The sequence below is a fragment of the Xyrauchen texanus genome, chromosome 24 (genome assembly GCF_025860055.1).
Source record: "Xyrauchen texanus isolate HMW12.3.18 chromosome 24, RBS_HiC_50CHRs, whole genome shotgun sequence".
Taxonomy (NCBI): domain Eukaryota; kingdom Metazoa; phylum Chordata; class Actinopteri; order Cypriniformes; family Catostomidae; genus Xyrauchen; species Xyrauchen texanus.
In genome coordinates, this window is record NC_068299.1 from 27332154 (window position 1) to 27350257 (window position 18104).

The 18104-nt window shown below is 45.1% G+C and overlaps 1 protein-coding gene across 2 annotated transcripts in view; it reads left to right on the plus strand.

Moving 5' to 3' along the window:
* LOC127617710 (attractin-like) overlaps positions 1–18104 on the plus strand; it is a 103966-nt gene that overhangs the window by 39316 nt on the left and 46546 nt on the right. Inside the window, exons 9-14 of one of the 2 annotated variants that reach the window (XM_052089771.1) lie at positions 279–462; positions 1050–1204; positions 15968–16052; positions 17040–17260; positions 17559–17680; positions 17829–17970. In XM_052089771.1, coding sequence (XP_051945731.1) covers positions 279–462; positions 1050–1204; positions 15968–16052; positions 17040–17260; positions 17559–17680; positions 17829–17970 — 909 coding nt within the window. The remainder of the gene's footprint in view (positions 1–278; positions 463–1049; positions 1205–15967; positions 16053–17039; positions 17261–17558; positions 17681–17828; positions 17971–18104) is intronic. The other variant, XM_052089772.1, reaches the window with a different exon arrangement.

Below are 18104 nucleotides of genomic sequence, written 5' to 3' on the forward strand. Positions count from 1 at the left end.
ATAGCAGGAGCTTGTTTTCACAATGGCCATTAATAGCCTATTATGTGCTTTTCTGCTAAAGTAAAAAGTAGAATAATAAAATAAAAACATAAAAAATGCAAAATCTTACCCCCAAGCTAACTTTTCTGATGCCATTTATGAAGAACACTGTTCAATCTTATGGTGTTCTGAACTGCACTGCCCTCTAGTGTAGTGAAAGAGCGACATCTATTTCTATTTAGAAACATTATTAGAAGAACTACTGTCTCATCCTAGACTTTTAATTCTTTCCTTTGTAGTGAAGAACACATGGAGTGTTTTAGAGACCCGTGGGGCATTGGTTCAGGGTGGCTATGGGCACAGCAGTGTATATGACCCTCTTACTCACTCTATCTACATCCACGGAGGCTACAAGGCATTCAATGCCAACAAATACGGCCTGGCCGGGGACCTGTACCGCTATAGTGTGGACAAGAGAATGTGGTGCGTTGAAATTTCATCTAACTCTGACTTTTCAGATTTTTTGCTTTTGCTTTATACTTTGCTTTTAAATATCTATTTAAGGTTAACAGGTTAATGAGGGGTTAAGAGGATCATCTTTAACCATATTGTTTTGTAAACACTGAGGCTATGCTCCGAATGGATATAAGCTTATTTTGTGGAAAATCTTGGCAGTCTGATCTATAATGAGTAGGGCTTCAACAACTGAATCAACTTTATTAAAAAATGTCTGTAGTGGAATACATTTCATAAGTAACCCTCCTAAAGCACACAACAATTTATAAATTCACCTTTGAAGTACGACTAAGCTTAATTTATGTTGTCGAACAAAAGGAAACATCTCTTCAAGTAATGATGACCACAGACCTTTTTATACACATTTATCACAAAAGAAAAACGTGTTAACTTGTAGGTCATCTAAGTGTTCCATGCAAACAGACAGTATACACTGTATGTTTCATATTGAAGAAACAGTTTGTGTAATATCCCAATATGCTGTTCTGAACACAGTCTCTTGCCCTGTGTTTTTTCTGGGCTTCCTGCCAATGATGTCACTAATGCTCCTGTAGGTCGATTCTGAGGGACAGTGGTTTTTTCCGATACCTCCACACATCAGTGTTGGTTGGCGGGAGCATGCTGGTGTTTGGGGGGAACACGCATAACGACACCTCAATGAGCCACGGAGCAAAGTGCTTCTCCTCTGACTTCATAGCATACAACCTGGGTGAGTGCTGAACACTTTTCACATGAATATTCAAGCCACAAATATTCTATACTTGTCTGTAGGCCAGTATGATGTTGCATATCATATAGATTTGGCTGTACCGTTCATATCACTGTAGATATATTTGTGCAGTTACAGGGGGCAGGATTGCTTTGTTATTTTTACTTAAGATCGACATTGTTATGCGAAAATACAGAGTGGGGCGTGTCTCAGATAAGTTTAGATGTGGAAGGATTTGTTTTTAAGGGGTGTTGTCAATTATTGTCATTAATTAATTGGGGGCCTGGGTAGCTCAGTGGTAAAAGATGCTGGCTACCACCCCTGGAATTCGCTAGTTCAAATCCCAGGGCATGCTGAGTGATTCCAGCCAGGTCTCCTAAGAAACCAAATTGGCCTGGTTGCTAGGGAGGGTAGAGTCACATGGGGTAGCTTCCTCGTGGTCGCTATAATGTGGTTCGTTCTCGGTGGGGCACATGGTGAGTTGAGCTTGGATGCCACGGTGGATGGCGTGAAGCCTTCGCACCTGCTATGTGATAAGATCTTATGTGATAAGATGCACAGGTTGACTGTTTCAGACTCTGAGGCAGCTGGGATTCGTCCTCCGCCTCCCAGATTGAGGTGAATCACTATATGACCATGACGACTTAAAAAAATAAAAGCACATTGGGAATTGGGAATGCCACACACAAAAAATGTATAAATTAATTGACTCTTCGCTTAGCTCCACCCCCTCTTAGTTACGGTTGCTAACGATTACAGCCCCATTGACTCCCTGTGCCAATGCATTGATGAAGTTAACAGTTGGATGTGCCAAAACTTTCTTCAGTTAAACAAAGACAAAACTGAAGTCATTGTGTTTGGAAACAAAGATGACGTTCTCAAGGTGAATGCATACCTTGACGCTAGGGGTCAAACAACTAAAAATCAAGTCAGGAATCTTGGTGTGTCTCTACAGTCAGCCCTTAGTTTCAGTAGTCATGTCAAAGCAATAACTAAATCAGCATACTATCATCTGAAAAATATTGCAAGAATTAGATGCTTTGTTTCCAGTCAAGACCTAGAGAAACTTGTGCATGCTTTTCAATGGACTCCTCACTGGCCTTCCCAAAAAGACCATAAGACAGTTGCAGCTCATACAGAACGCTGCTGCCAGGATTCTGAGCAGAACCAGAAAATATAAACATATCACACCAGTCCTCAGGTCTTTACACTTAGCAATAAAACACACAATGTCATGGAATATGATGCATTTGGATGAAAATTAATGTTTGAATGTGCAATTAATAAAATTTAAATTGTGATATGTCCTAATGTGAAAATGAAGCTAAAAAAGTTTCTGATTTAATTAAATAAATAATCTGCAAGTGATTAGTGCTTCAAAATGAATGTGGACACGTGATTTTGCTTATTTATTACGTTGTTGGGCACATAAAATTTCCTGGAAATGTCCTGGAAAATAGTGCTTTGAAAAGAGTGGGAAACCTGTTAGTGATAAGACAATTGGATTTAGCTCATGTGTGGTCAATGAGCTGTTTTTGCACTGGTGCCAAAACCGTGGATAAAAGAGGAAGAAGGATGCACTGCCATGGTGTCATTGCCGCAAGATGTCGGGTCAGATTCCTTGCCAGCATCCACCAAGCCCAAAATCAAGCCATTGTGTGTAGAGCAGCGGCAGCGTTTTGAGGTGCTCTTCCGGGCCCAGGAAGAGGACCGGCAGGTGCTGCGGAGCTTTGTAACCCAGGAGCCGCCATCCGTTCCCCGGCAGCAGCAAACTCTCACATGCTGCTCATGAAGATGGACCATTAAGATAAACCGGAAGCCAACCTCAAGGGCTTTGATCACATGGTCAAAGCCCTGAGATGGCCGCAGGAACAATGGCCGGTACATCTTCTAACGCTGCTGACTGGGGAAACCCAGATCATGGCGCAGCATCACCTATCTGCTAATTTTGGGAACTAATTGGCTTTTTCATTTATTATTGAATCAGTGTGGGATGTGCGAAGCTCTGGCTGTATATGCGTGGCCTGGGCCATCTACATCTGCTCCGTGTGATGCTGATGCTGGGGAACGGGAGGTCCTCCCCCGCCCTTAGGGAATTCCCAGTAGAGTTTTTCCCTCTAGAGCAGTCGGGAGACTAAACCCTGAAACATGTGTTTGACCAAGTGATTGATGGGCAACTTCTTCAGCTGGACATCGCACTCGTATCCATATTTTTCAATTGTAAAAGATCGGTTGTATAGAGTGACACAGGACACTCGCACAGAGGAAAATGCAACCCAGTTGTTAGTACCAAAGAGCCATCAGGAAATGTTATTCCAGGTGGCTCCTTATAATCCGATGGCCTGTTAATTGGGATAGGAGAGAAAACTAAGCCGTCTCGTAGCCCTCTTCTGTTGGCTGGGCATTCACAAGGATGTTCGCAGGTGGTGTGCGGTGAATGTCTGCTGGTGAATCCACCGGCTGCTCCAAAAGCGCATTTGCGCCCCGTTCCGCTGATCGAAGCTACTTTTGAGCGAACTAGCATGTCAGGTCATTAGAACAGATGGCACGCGGACATCGCTTAGTGTTAGTCCTGGTGGATTATGCAACGCGATATCCGGAATCAGTGCCTCTCTGCAACATCTCTGCACGTAGTGTTGCGGAGGCACTCTTGAGAATAATGTCCCGAGTGGGGATTCCGAAACAAATCCTCACTGATCAGGGCACTACTTTCATCTCACATATGCTACACAAGCTGTATGAATTATTGTGTATTAAATCGATTCGGACAAGCGTGTACCATCCACAAATGCATTGCTTAGTTGAACGATTTAATAAGACCTTAAAAAACATGAATTTTGTAAATTTGTGCACGAAGATGCTCAGAATTGGGATAAGTGGCTCAAACCCCTGTTATTTGCCATACGAGAGGTCCCGCAAGCCTCCACAGGGTTTTTCCCCCTTTTGAATTGTTATGTGGGTGTAAGCCCCATGGCATGTTAGATATCATGGAGGAAAATTGGGAGGAGGAAACTTCACAATGAAATTCAATAAGTTCTTGACCTGAGAACAAAACTCCACACACTTGGGTGATTATCCCAGGAGAATTTGCTACAGGCTCATGAACATCAATCCCAGCTGCATAACAGGGGAGCTCAGCCAGGGGAATTTTCACCGGGAGATAAAGTAATTTTATTACTGCCCACATCGAACTCGAAATTGTTTGCAAAGTGGCAAGGGGTCACACGGCAAGTTGGGGAAGTTGACCATGAGGTAGTGCATATGGGGCGGGGCTCATCAAATGTACAACCTCAACCTACTAAAACCATGGAGAGAGGTGGTCCCTGTATCCTTTGCGACGGTAGTTCTGTAGAGGGAGGAGCTCGGTCCGGAGGTGAGTCTAAAAGCCAATCAGTTCACCCTTGAGGAGACCACCTCTCACCATCACAATGTACAGAGGTTGCCAGGTTGCATAAGAATATCTCCCCCGGCCGCACTTATCTCATAAAACATCACATTGAGATATCCCCTGGGGTAGTGGTACACTACCGGTTACCTGAACACAAAAAAACAGGTAGTACGGGAAGAATTAAATGCCATGGTCGATATGGGGATAATAGAAGAATCCCACAGCGATTGGGCCAGCCCAGTAGTTCTGGTAGCTAAGAATGATTTTCCGGTTATGTGTGGGTTATAAGAAGTTAAGTATACATTTCCTTCAGCCACTATTATTTTTATTTTAGATTTTTTTTTATTATTATTATTATTTTTTTTCTTTTCTCCCAATTTGGAATGCCCAATTCCCACTACTTAGTAGGTCCCTGTGGTAGCGCGCCTCATTCCAGGTGGCGGAAGTCTCAGTTGCCTCCACTTCTGAGACAGTTAATTCATGCATCTTATCACGTGGCTCGTTGAGCATGACACAGCGGAGACTCCCAGCATGATGAGACTCGTGCTACTCTCCATGATCCACGCACAACTTGCCACATGCCCTATTGAGAGTGAGAACCACTAACGCAACCGCGAGGAGGTAACCCCATGTGACTCTACCCTCCCTAGCAACCTGGGCAATTTGAATGCTTAGGAGACCTGGCTGGAGTCACTCGGCACACCCTAGATTCAAACTCGCGACTCCAGGGGCGGTAGTCAGCGTCAATACTCGCAAAGCTTCCCAGCCCCCCATTTTAGAAGCTATTGCCACACAAGTCTCCAGTTAAATATTTAATGCTTGTCATGAACAGAATCTTCTTGACATTTGGAGGTTCCACAATCTCACTTCTAAAGAGTTTACTTCTCACAGCTCCATCAAACCACTTCTTGCATTGATTATATATTTATACAAACATTATACAAACATTGGTCCCATCACTCTCTCTGACCATGCCCCAGTTACAATCTCTATACACCCTCTCTGTACTTCAGAAGGCCCTCAATTAAGGAAATTGAATCCTTACCTGGATGACCAGTTTGTTGAATACCTGAGAGAGCAAACCGGCATCTATTTTCTTTCTAATGGCTCAAATGAAATGGATCCTAGGGTGATATGGGAGGCCTACAAAGCTTATATCAGAGGCATGATCATTTCTTATGCAAGCAAAAAGAACAAGAATAAAATAGCTAAACAGATTGAACTAGAGAAGAAAATGTCCAATCCGCAAAGACAATTTTATATTTTGAAATTGGAAGATATACTGACCAAATTAAAGTGCACTAGGACATTACTAAATGACTTAATGATGCCACAAGCTGAGAGAAATTTTCTTTTTGCTATACAGCATAAACCACTTGTTAGCAAAACCAGGTATAGACCAGGTAAAAATTGTATTCCAGCTATGAAAGATAAAGAGGAAAGACAGTGCATCGATAATAAAGAAATAAATGCCACATTTAGATGGTTTTATGTCTCACTGTACTCTTCTGAAGTCGATGTACATAGTTTAAAAGAAAACTCATTCCTTGACAATTTAGCAATTCCAAGTTTTTCCAGCAAACAGCATGATTTATTATAAGCCCCCCTCTTGTTAGAAGTTAAGTCTGCCATCTGCTCTTTACAGTCAGGGAAATCCCCAGGCCTTGACGATTACCCAGTTGAGTTTTTTTAAATAATGCAGGACAAGCTTAGTGAAAACATTTTGAAGGCCTTTACTAAATAATTTGAGGAATCATCTGTTTTAGATGTCATGAATACAACAGTGATTTCGCTTATCCTAAAAAAGGGAAAAGACCCTGAACAATGTGGATCATATAGGCCAATAAGTTTATTAAATGTTGATATAAAGATATTGGCTAAGATTTTAGCAAAACAACTAAAACCGGTTATACCTAGTATGATTGAGGCTGAACAGAGAGGCTTCATTAAAGATCACCTGTCTTATTATAACACTCAATGTTTATTTAATATTATGAGCTTCCTTGAAATTACTTCAGATTCAGGCCTTCTTGTATCAATAAGCACAGAGAAAGTATACGATAGGGTGGAGTGGCGTTACTTGCTCGGGGTCATGAGAATATTCAGCTGTGGGAGTAATTTCTCTAAGTGGGTCAGCTTGTTAACCCTAAAGCCGCTATAATAATCAATGAGATTTCAATTGAGCCCCTAGCAATACATGCAAGACAGAATTACAGAATTCATGGTGTTCATTTGGGGGAAAAAACAGCAAATAATGCTATATGCAGACGATGTCGTTCTCACTATTAGACAGCCCGACATTCCCTTGCCAGAAATTATTAAAAGTATTGACAAATCTGGGTCTGTTTCAGGGTATAATGTTAATTTTCATAAATTGGAATTAATGCCAATTGGGACACATAGTAAATCTAAACCTCCCTACATAAACCCATTTAGTCATTGATAGTACAGCTTAAGAATGATTTGACCATCATTCAAACCAAAGCTGGTTGGCTCTCCCAGTTTCTTTTCTAGGAAGGATCAATTTAATTAAAATGATTATCCTACCTAGAATTTTATACCCTCTTTCCATGTAATTGCATTTAATGTCTTCAAATGATATTAAATAAATAAGTCTATATCCATTTTTATATGGGCAGGCAGGAAGCCTAAGATAAAATTGGATGTTTGAATCAACAGGTAGAGGTGGTTGGGCACTGCCTAACGTATCGGTTACCTAACATAACCTCTGTTCTCTCTAGATGAGGGAACGAGTATTGCGTAAGCTAGCTTACGCTACGGGAAAGATTCATCTTTTCTGAGATATTGAAGCCAAAAAATTATCCTTAATTTTTGTATCCATTGTCAACGCAGTCGCGGCAGCTGCAGACCTTGAGCCGGGCTAGCTAGCGAGCTCATAGGTTGCTCTGCGGCAACTGCTGCAGCCTATAGACGAGCTTGGGCTGAACTCGCATCCAATGAGAGGCGTCCGCGGCTCACTGCAACAAAGCCCGCCAAAATGGGCGTGACTAGAGTGCATATAAGCGTAGTTCGTAGGCTGGAACCCTGGTTTTCATTGACTGAAGCAAAAAGTCAGCCGGTGGCGCGAGCACGGCCGGCTACGCAATACTCGTTCCCTCATCTAGAGAGAACCGAGGTTACGTTAGGTAACCGATACGTTCTCTTCACGAGAGGTTCTCTCAGTATTGCGTAAGCTAGCTTATGCTACGGGAACCCATTGTCAACGGCGTCGCGCCAAGCATCCACTGTATGAGCCCCAGGGAATTAAGGGGGACCGGGGAGCCCTTATGAGTGGGGAAATAATATTTGGCCGGCAATAATGCGGGTCATTGATTGTGTAATACATAAGCACATAGTGGGAAGGGAACGACAGAGCGGCGGTGCCGGTCTGTGTGGAATGTGTCCCATCAGTGCAGCTCACCAGGGGAGCTGTAGCGTATTAAACCGCTAGTAGTTTTGCCTGCAGAGCGGGCACTTCCATAATGTAAAGTCTGACAAAGGTGGAGGGGGAAGTCCATCCCGCTGCCACACATATGTCGTGAATGGAAATCCCGCTGGACCATGCCCACGAGGATGCCATGCCTCTAGTGGAGTGAGCCCTAATGCCCAACGGGCATGGCAGGTCTTTTGACGCCGTATGCAGCAGCAATAGCGTCCACTATCCATCTAGATAGTGTCTGTTTCGAGGCGGCGAGACCTTTGGTGCGCCCTCGAACGAAACGAAAAGCTGCTCAGAGCGTCTGAAAGCGGCGGAGCGCGCAGTATACAATCTCAGTGCTCTGACCGGGCAAAGGAGATTGGCGTCGCGTCAAGCTATCGGATGCTGGCAGCGCCGATAGGGAAATGACCTGTGCTCTGAAAGGAGTACCGATCACCTTGGGAACATAGCCGTGTCTAGGCTTTAAAATGACCTTGGAGTCACTTGGTCCAAACTCAAGACACGCGCAGCTGACAGACAGCGCGTGAAGGTCTCCCACACGCTTGACTGATGACAGGGCAGTCAGAAAACGGTTTTGAGTGAAAGGTATTTCAAATCCACGGATTGAAGTGGTTCGAAGGGGGGCTTTCATAGTTTCGAGAACTATAGAAAGATCCCAGATAGGAACCGATGGAGGCGCGGGGGTTCATCCTTCTAGCTCCCCTGAGGAAGCGGATGACCAGCTCGTTTTTACCCCATGACTGGCCGTGCAGGGGTTCAGCGAACGCCGCAACGGCCGCCACATACACTTTGAGCGTGGATGGGGATCTGCCCTTATCCAGCAGCTCTTGTAGAAATACGAGCTGCGACGACACCCCACATGTCCGCGGGTCCAGGTCTCGGTCAGTGCACCATTTTGAGAACACAGACCATTTTGACGCATAGAGTCTTCTCGTGGAAGGGGCTCTAGCGTGTATGATGGTGTTTATTACTCCTTCTGGCAGAGCGACGGGTAGTCGTTGATCACCCATGCATGCAGCGCCCAGCGCTCTGGGTGGCGATGCCAGATTGTGCCGCGAGCTTGAGAGAGGAAATCTGCTCTCACTGGAATGGGCCACGGCGCTGTCAGTGACAGCTGCGTAAGCTCCGGGAACCATGTCTGATTCTCCCTACGCGGGGCTATGAGGAGCACCGAGTGACGCCGCTTCCCTGATCCTCTGCATTACCTGTGGCAATAGCGAGACGGGAGGGAAGGCGTAAGCGGGCGTCTGGGCCAGTCCTGGGCCAGCTGCGTCCTCGCTCGAGAAAAATATTGGGCAGTGAGAGTTCTCTTTGGACGCAAAGAGGTCTATCTCCGCTCTGCCGAATAGGTGCCATAACGCCTGGACTGTTTGAGCGTGCAGGGACCATTCCCCTGGGGGAATATTGTCTCTGGACAGTCTGTCCGGGCCGTCGTTCAGGTGGCCTGGCACGTGCGTCGCCCTCAGCGAGCGCAGGTGGCACTGGGACCAACTCAGTATGCGTTTGGTCAGATGGAAGAGGTTCCTGGATCTGACACCGCCCTGACGGTTTAGGTAGGATACCACAGATCTGTTGTCCGAACGGACCAGGACGTGGTGACCCTGAATGACCGGGAGAAAGCGACGCAGCGCGCACTCGACCGCTATCATTTCCAGACAATTTATGTGAAGGAGCTTTTCCTGAACTGACCATAGGCCGAAAACCAGAGAGCCCTCGCGAGACCGCGCCCCAACCCGTGTTGGACGCGTCTGTCGAGATGACTTTTCGGCGAGATACAGCTCCCATTGTCACTCCCCGCTGATACCATTCGCCACTGTCCAGGGCTGCAGAGCTGAAATACAGGTCTGAGTCACCTTGATGGGCTGGCAGCCTGTGGCCCAAGCCCGGCGAGACGCTGGTGTTTAGCCAATGCTGAAGCGGGCGATGTGCAGTAAACCCAGCTGAAGTACTGCTGCGGCTGAGGCCATGTAGCCTAGCACTCTCTGAAATTTCTTCAGAGGTGTGAGGCTGTTCATCTGAAATGACGCTGCTAGTCGCTGCACACGCGCGCAGCTGTGTAGATAAGCGAGCCGTCATTACCACTGAGTCTAGTTCTATTCCAAGGAAGGAAATTGCCTGACTGGGCTGTAGTGAGCTCTTGGTCCAATTGACTGCAAGGCCCAAACTGTTCAGATGACTGAGGAGAACTGTCCTGTGAGACAGAAGCTCCGTATGTGATTGTGCCAAAATCAGCCAATCGTCCAAATAGTTCAGAATTGCGAAACCCTGACTCCGCAGGGGTGCGACGCCAGGCCCATGCACTTCGTGAAAGTACGGGTGCTAAGGACAGGCCGAACGGAAGGACGGTGTATTGATAAACCTGGCCGTCGAAGGCGAATCTTAAGAATGGCCTGTGACGGGGATTTATCTGAATCTGAAAGTATGCATTTTTCAGATTGAGAGAAATAAACCAGTCCCCCTGGCGCACATGCACGAGGAGTTTGCTGGTTGTAAGCATTTTGAACAGTCTTTTTGCAAGCCCTTTGTTCAAAACTCTGAGATCTAATATTGGTCTGAGGCCGCCGTCTTTCTTGGGGACAAGAAAATAACGGCTGTAAAACCCCGACTCGCTCAGGGGAGGCGGCACTCTCTCTATGGCCCTTTTGCACAGAAGGTTTGCTATTTCTGAACGAAGCATGCACGCTGCTTCCGTGTTCAAAGTAGTTTCGAGCCGCGCTCTGAAGCAAGGAGGACGGCGATCGAACTGTAGCAAATAGCCCTGTTTTATTGTGCTTAACACCCATTCGGATATCCCTGGAATATCTTCCCACGCTTTGAAGCGTAATGTTATAGGGTGAATGGCCAAATCGCTCTGATTGCCGCACACAGCAGCTGAACAGAATGTGTGAGCCGCTTACTGTGCTTATGCTGGACTGCTCGCAGACAGCATGGACAGGCTGTTCTGTGAGTGACTTCCGATTGAGGTGAATGGGGAAAGAGTCACGCCTGTTAAGTGATGCGCAAGCATAGCCACGGGCACGGGACTTACATACAGAGAAGTGTTTGCTGGCCGTGTGACAGAGCGGGCAGAGAATGGGCGCCGCGACGTATTCGTGAGCGCATTTATTGACTCTAACACTCGAGTGGTTCAGTAACCGCTTTTGAGTGTGCTCTGATGGGGACACGGAACGTGTAATGCTTGTGTGTAGAGGTGAACACTAGATTGTGGGCACATTTTCTACACATAATGCTGGTCGTGTGACAGAGCGGCCAGAGAATGGGCGTGCGCACGGATTCGTGGGTGCGTTTATTAACCCTAACACTCGAGCGGGTCGTAACCGCTTTATGTGAGTGTGCTCTGATAGGGACACGGGACGTGTAATGCTTGTGTGTAGGGGTGAACACTGAATTGTGGGCACATTTTCTACACATAAGGCTTTAATTTGGGTCGCCGTGGAAACGCCGTTTGAGTGCAGGCAAGCGGGTAATATCACTGGCTTGTTGGCTGCTGAATCCACCACTGCAGTAGCCTGAGAGAAGGGGACTGACAGGGGGCGTACGGGACTTACATACAGCTGGCCGTGTGACAGAGCGGGCAGAGGAGGGAGCAGCGACGGGCTCGTGGGCGCGTTTATTAACTCTAACACTCGAGCAGGTCGTAACCGCTTATGTGAGTGTGCTCTGATAGGGACACGGGATGTGTAATGCTTGTGTGTAGGGGTGAGCACTGGATTGTGGGCACATTTTGTTTACTCTTTACAAGATTTCTTTGGGTCGCCGTGAAAACGGCGTTTGAGTGCAGGCAAACGGGTAGTATCACCGGCTTGTTAGCTGCTGAATCCACCACTGCAGTAGCCTGAGAGAAGGGGACTGACAGGGGGCGAAGCTTTGACGGTGGTCCGGCCGTGGCGGGACTGAGCCGTCGTTTTCTCAACAACGCTAGGAGGACTTCGGTTGCTCAGGTTTCAGTACAATCTTAGGCCAAGGCCCGCAGGGGGGCGGCGGTCTGCGGCGGCTGTCTGAGCGCGATCGAGGGCGGCCGCCCTGTCGACGCTGAGAAGTCTGGCTTGTTGAGCTGGGCGCTCTAAAGAGGTTCGTGCAGGAGGCTGGTCACGTGGGCGGCCTGCAGAGGAGCTAGCGTGACGAGGCAGAAAGAGATTCATGGCTTGGGCTTCGAGAACGGTCAACAATGCCACTCACCGCGGAACCGAAGAGACCGGACAGAGAGAGCGGCGCGTAGTGCGCTCAGCTTCTCCCAAGTCGGCTAGTCAGATCTGAAACAGCCTCTGTCTGTAAGACAGCCATGGAATGCAGAGCAGATGCGGCTTGGCCGGGCGGCGGTATAGGCGCGGCCAACACAGGCGGAAGTAGTTCTGCAGGCCTTAGACGGGAGCACCAGCTTAGACCGCCATCTCGCAGAGGGCGGGCAAAGGTGCGGCGTGGAGTCTGTTGGGAGCCTGCTCAGGGGCGGTGACCACTCGAGCCCGAGGCGGTCGACGGCCTGTGTGAGGAGGCGCTAGTTCCCCTTCGACTCGGCGCGGGTCCTGCTGGATTCCTGGGCCGAGGAGGAGGCGTGTGAGCCTGACCACTCCTCGCTGTCCGAAGCCATGATGGAACAGCCCTTATCCTCCGCTTCTTCGTCCAAGATGGCAGCAGAGCAGCCGCTCGGCGGCAACTGCGCGTCCCGGGTGGGCGGGGAGGGTGAAGGCGATGCTCGAGGGAGGGGCTCCGTCGAGGCAATCGCTTCTACCACTGGTTCCGGCAGCCTTTGAGAGCGCCGCTTTTTACTCCGCGGCTGAATGGAAGGCGGCGCGGCGTCTTCGGTCCTGAGCGCTTCGAGTCGAGCCCGCAGGGTCGACATCGGAAGCTCCTCGCAGAGATCGCATCCGCCTTCAGCGAGGGCGAGCTCTGCATGCCCCAGTCCCAGGCAGAGAGCGCAGATGACGTGGCGGTCTCCGGTGCTGAGAGGGGCGCGGCATGAGGCGCAAGTGGAGCGAGGCATCTTTAAAAAGACACTCGTACTCTTTTGTGAAGTTCATAAGAACTAGCTTGCTTTAAAAAAGGATACGTCGCCGGATGGCGTAGCTCGCAGGACGGCTGAAGGTGGTGAAGACGGCCGGCTTCTTCGAGCGCTGTCCACGCTTGCTTGATGCCCCTCGAACGGCGACGCGGCTTCCAGTTCAGAGATGCGAAGAGCTTCGCTGAAGAGATGAAAATCAGGGTTCCAGCCTACGAACTACGCTTATATGCACTCTAGTCACGCCCATTTTGGCGGGCTTTGTTGCAGTGAGCGCGTGGACGCCTCTCATTGGATGCGAGTTCGCCCAAGCTCGTCTATAGGCTGCAGCAGTTGGTGCAGAGCAACCTATGAGCTCGCTAGCTAGCCCGCTCAAGGTCTGCAGCTGCCGCACTGCGTTGACAATGGATACAAAAATTAAGGATAATTTTTTGGCTTCAATATCTCAGAAAAGATGAATCTTTCCCGTAGCGTAAGCTAGCTTACGCAATACGAGAGAACCTCTCGTAAGAGAACATTAGGTTTTATGCTTGGGTAATAAAGGCAAGGTTAATTATGGACCAGATACATAAACCTCCTGATTCTTCCTGGGTTGAAATAGCAAAAAAAAACTCTGCATTAGTTCATCTTTTAGATGAGAAGACCCCAATTTCCTCTGAACTGAAGAACTTTCTTCTTATTTATACAACTTTGCAAACTTGCTCCACCATTAAAATATTCTTCCATTATAACCAGTCCTTATCTATTCTTTCTTTACTGGTAGATAATCCAGGTCAGTGTCCTTCTAAAATGGAATCACATTTTTCTTCATTGCAACAGGCTGGTATAAATTATATAACTTAGATCATATATATATATATATATATATATATGATCTCTTTCATAAAGGTGAATTTATGAATATTTATAAGCTTATGTCCCAGTTCCATATTACACAAAACAATTTATATAAATATTTTAAGTTAGACACTATGTTAGCAGTAGAAATGGTTGATTTATTATTGTAAATACCACTTTCTCTATACCACTTTATGGAGAAATTCTTCCTATGCAGTGCAGAAACCAAAAGGTTTATATCCAAATTCTATTCAATGTTATATGAGTATAAAGAGAAGTTATCTGGTCTTCAAAAAATATTGGAGTAAAAACATTGGATTTGAAATTGACACAGTCTCATGGGAAAACATCATTAAACTCCCAGCCACCATTTATGCAGTTTAAAATAATGCATAAGGTTTACATATCACCATATAGATGCAGTAAATTCAACAAACAGATCTCACCTAATTGTGCAAAGATTCTCTTGGTAGTTTTTGCATTCCATTGACAGTGAAAAAAGATTTGGTAATTTTTTTGTTCTCAATCTGCAAAGCCCTTTCAGAAATTTGCAAAGTAACAGTTCAAGTTTCAACATCCATGTGTTTACTTTCATCCTTTGCTGCTGCTGGCAAGGAAAGCCATTATGACTAAATGGGTTGGAGATAGCCCTCCACTATATGGAGATTGGTTTGCCATGTTAAAGGACCTTATGTCTTTAGAAAAACTCAGATTCTATCTCATGGGCAAACTCAAGATATTTAATAAAATGTGGAAAGAACCTTTGAAGTTGTGAATGTTCCAGTGCATATATTATATGTCAACTGTTAAATAAATGCACACGCCCTTACCCCTACTCTCTGAATATATGTATATATATATATATATATATATATATATATATATATATATATATATATATATATATATATATTTATTTATTTATTATTTCTCTACCATATTGTTATAATTAACATATTTAATTAGCATATAATTTTCTTTTTCCATTTTTTTTTTCTTTCTGTAAGCAATTTAACAATAATTTTTACTTGCTGTGGACATTGTTAAAAATACTAATTAAAAAAAAAAAAAAAGAAGTAACGTAATTAGATTTCTGTGTTCATACCAGCAAGCCATTAGAGATAGAAATACACTCTGCAGGGGTGCAATTGGAGAAAGATGAGTGATTTAAAGTCATTATTTATGACTGACACATTTGAGTTTTGTAATCTCCAGGAATCTGAGACATTCCTGTCTGCTGGTATTGCTTTTCATTTAGATAATGATGGAGGCTCTGGTATCAGAATAGATCACTACAAGCACTTGGATACAGCAGCACTTGAGCAGGAGAGTGTGAATTTCATGTGTGGGTGGACAGAGCATCTTTGAGGAGTTTTTAGCATCTCTTTGAAGGTGGTTTGTAGTTGGTGTCACTAAACAGAATTGCAAATCTAAAAATATTGACTGTTTTCAAACCGAGCCACCGAACGTTTGAACAGACAGTCCTCAGCGACTGTTGTTATGTTGGGCTTATCGGGAATGCTCAAATAGAACAATGCTTTGAGCCACAGTGTTTACACATTTTAGGGAAATCAACCTAAGAATGGCTTACTTATAGCTCTTATGTACTATAGCTGACTCTGCATATTAAGCTGGGATATATCTTTATATACAGTACCACTCCTGCAAATTTCCTTCTTTTGTCCTTTTCAAAATACTGTCTCCTCTGAGAGACAGAGTAGTTCTGCAGTAATCTATAATTAAGTGCAGGTCTGTCTCTGCCCTGAGGGTAATTGCTCTGTCTTTACCAGCTGAACTCAATTATATTGTCACACACCAGGATGCTGAATTTTATTTGTCAAAGTTTGCCAGTAGAGGGCAGCGACTTGTCACACATGGTGCGTTAATAGCAATCATTTCTCTTCATGGTTCTCTTACTGCTGTTGAATTGGCCACTAATTCTTTTTATTTGACGTGTAGGAAAGAGATGATTTAATATCAAGTTTCAGCTCAGAAAATGGATGAAGTTCGTATTAAGCTCCTCTTACGAACTGAGATTAGATGGTGTATTGTGATGGATGTGTCTGAGATGAGTAAAATGTACTCTTTTTCTCTCTTTTCTAGCTTGTGATGAGTGGACTCTGCTGCCCAATCCAGATCTTCATCATGACGTCAACCGCTTTGGCCACTCAGCTGTGTTTCACAATGGGTATCTCACTGTTCTTATATGTGCTAAAACATCCGTATCAGATTAAACATTTAATAATATGCAAAATATCCAATCTTTCAACTCGTTTCATGACTATGTAAATCATGGAGTAATACAATAAGAGTCATTGAAAAATCTCACAGAAGAAAATGTCAGTTTTGCATAATTTGCACAAGAATACCAGGAAGAGACGTGCTGTTTCTATCTGTAAAGCAGTGTTTACATGGAGAAAATTCCACCCAGGAATGACATGAGTAGCCATACATCAGTACATAATCACACTTATCCACACAAATCTCTTTTAGAAGACCTTCTGCTGTGAGATTTTAATGTGAGCTGGATTCTTGCCCATAATTCCTGGTGTCGTCAGTTCAATGCTGACCTTTTTGTGGGGAGGCAGAACACTGCTTTTGTTTGAAGTTTTCAGTCCCTCTGTTCACCACTCTACCCAACATTTTCTTTATGTACCTCCTCATTCTCACTGCCCTCCTTACTAGGGATGTACAAATGTACTACATATTTTCAGAATCTACTTTTTAGTGAGTTGCCTGAATGACTAGCTGGCTAATAGGTCTTAAAGTTCTGTACAATTATTGATTTTAAGTTGACCTGAACCCGATTGAACGTGTTTCTTAGGGGACATTTGCATAAGATGAATTCATAACTTCAGAAACATCTAGAAAGAACACAGCGGTGTTCTAGTAACTAAAACAACAACAACAATGCAAGACACTATGCAATTATGCAGACATCCATTTAATTGTGTATAGCTATGGAATGGGTGGTGCGGTACAGTGGATAAATTAAAGATTAGACATATCTGAAAGGGTTTTACCTTTTATCATGGCCCATCCCTACTCTTCACACTTCTTACCCTTCCTACCTGTCCTTCAGTGCTCCACCGCCTTCCCACCTCTTTCTCTCCTCTCTCGTTCCTTCACAAATCTGAGAGGTTAATCTCTTTCTCTGTGTGTGTGTGTGTTTCAGGGTGATGTACGTGTATGGAGGCTTTAACAGCCTGATGCTCAGTGATGTGCTGCAGTTCACTCCTGCGAGCTGCGCTGCATTCTCTGAGCAGCTGGAGTGTGTGACGGCCGTGCCTGGTGTCAGTTGTGTGTGGAACTCCACTACCTCCACCTGTGTGTCCAGGGAGGCAGCGGCGCCCTATGACACAGAGAGCTTGAGAAGCAACTGCAATCCCAGAATGTGTAAGTGAAGTGGAAAATGAAGACATCTGCTTTCTCTGTCACTTAAGCACTATTTGGAAGGGATTCATTTTTAAAACAACATTTGAGTTACAACTATTAACATAGGACATCTGTGATTTTTCATGTACAGATTTATTACAAGTTATTTCTTCAGTTGTTGGTGTCTATTGCCCGGTTGTGGGCATTGGGAAGGATTCATTCACTACCAGCCTAAATTTGGACAGTCTTTTTATGTTTCTCATGATTTAAACTATTTTGATCTAAAGGCTTATGTGCAAGTTGTTTTTGTTTGTTCTAGATGTTGACGGTGAAAAATGTGAGCAATATGTAGACTGCTATAGCTGTACAGCCAACACTAACAGCTGCCAGTGGTGCAACGCGGTCTGTGCGTCTGTCCATGTCAACTGCACCGATCCCCGAGTAAGACTGACCATCAAATATTCCATGACTGAAAGCCATTTAATAGAGTCAGGTGTTGAAGTACAAGTGCACCTTTACAGACATATATGAATTTTGAATCATAGGACTTTGCTCTGATGTACCTGTATATAATCTGTCTCCCTGCCAGCAGGGGTCGATACTGGATTATGAGGCTTGTCCAAAGGATAACCCTTCTTCTGTTTGCAATAAGAGGACCAGCTGTAAAAGTTGTGCCACAGATCAGAACTGCCAGTGGGAGGCAAGAAATCAAGAGTGCATCGCTCTACCTGGTAATGACTCTAAGGTGTTGGAGAGTAACTAAATAAAAGTAGCTACACAACTAAATTAATGGGAAAGTTTACCAAAAATGGTCACCCTCATGTTTTTCCAAACCTGTATGACTTTATTCCGTGGAACACAAAGT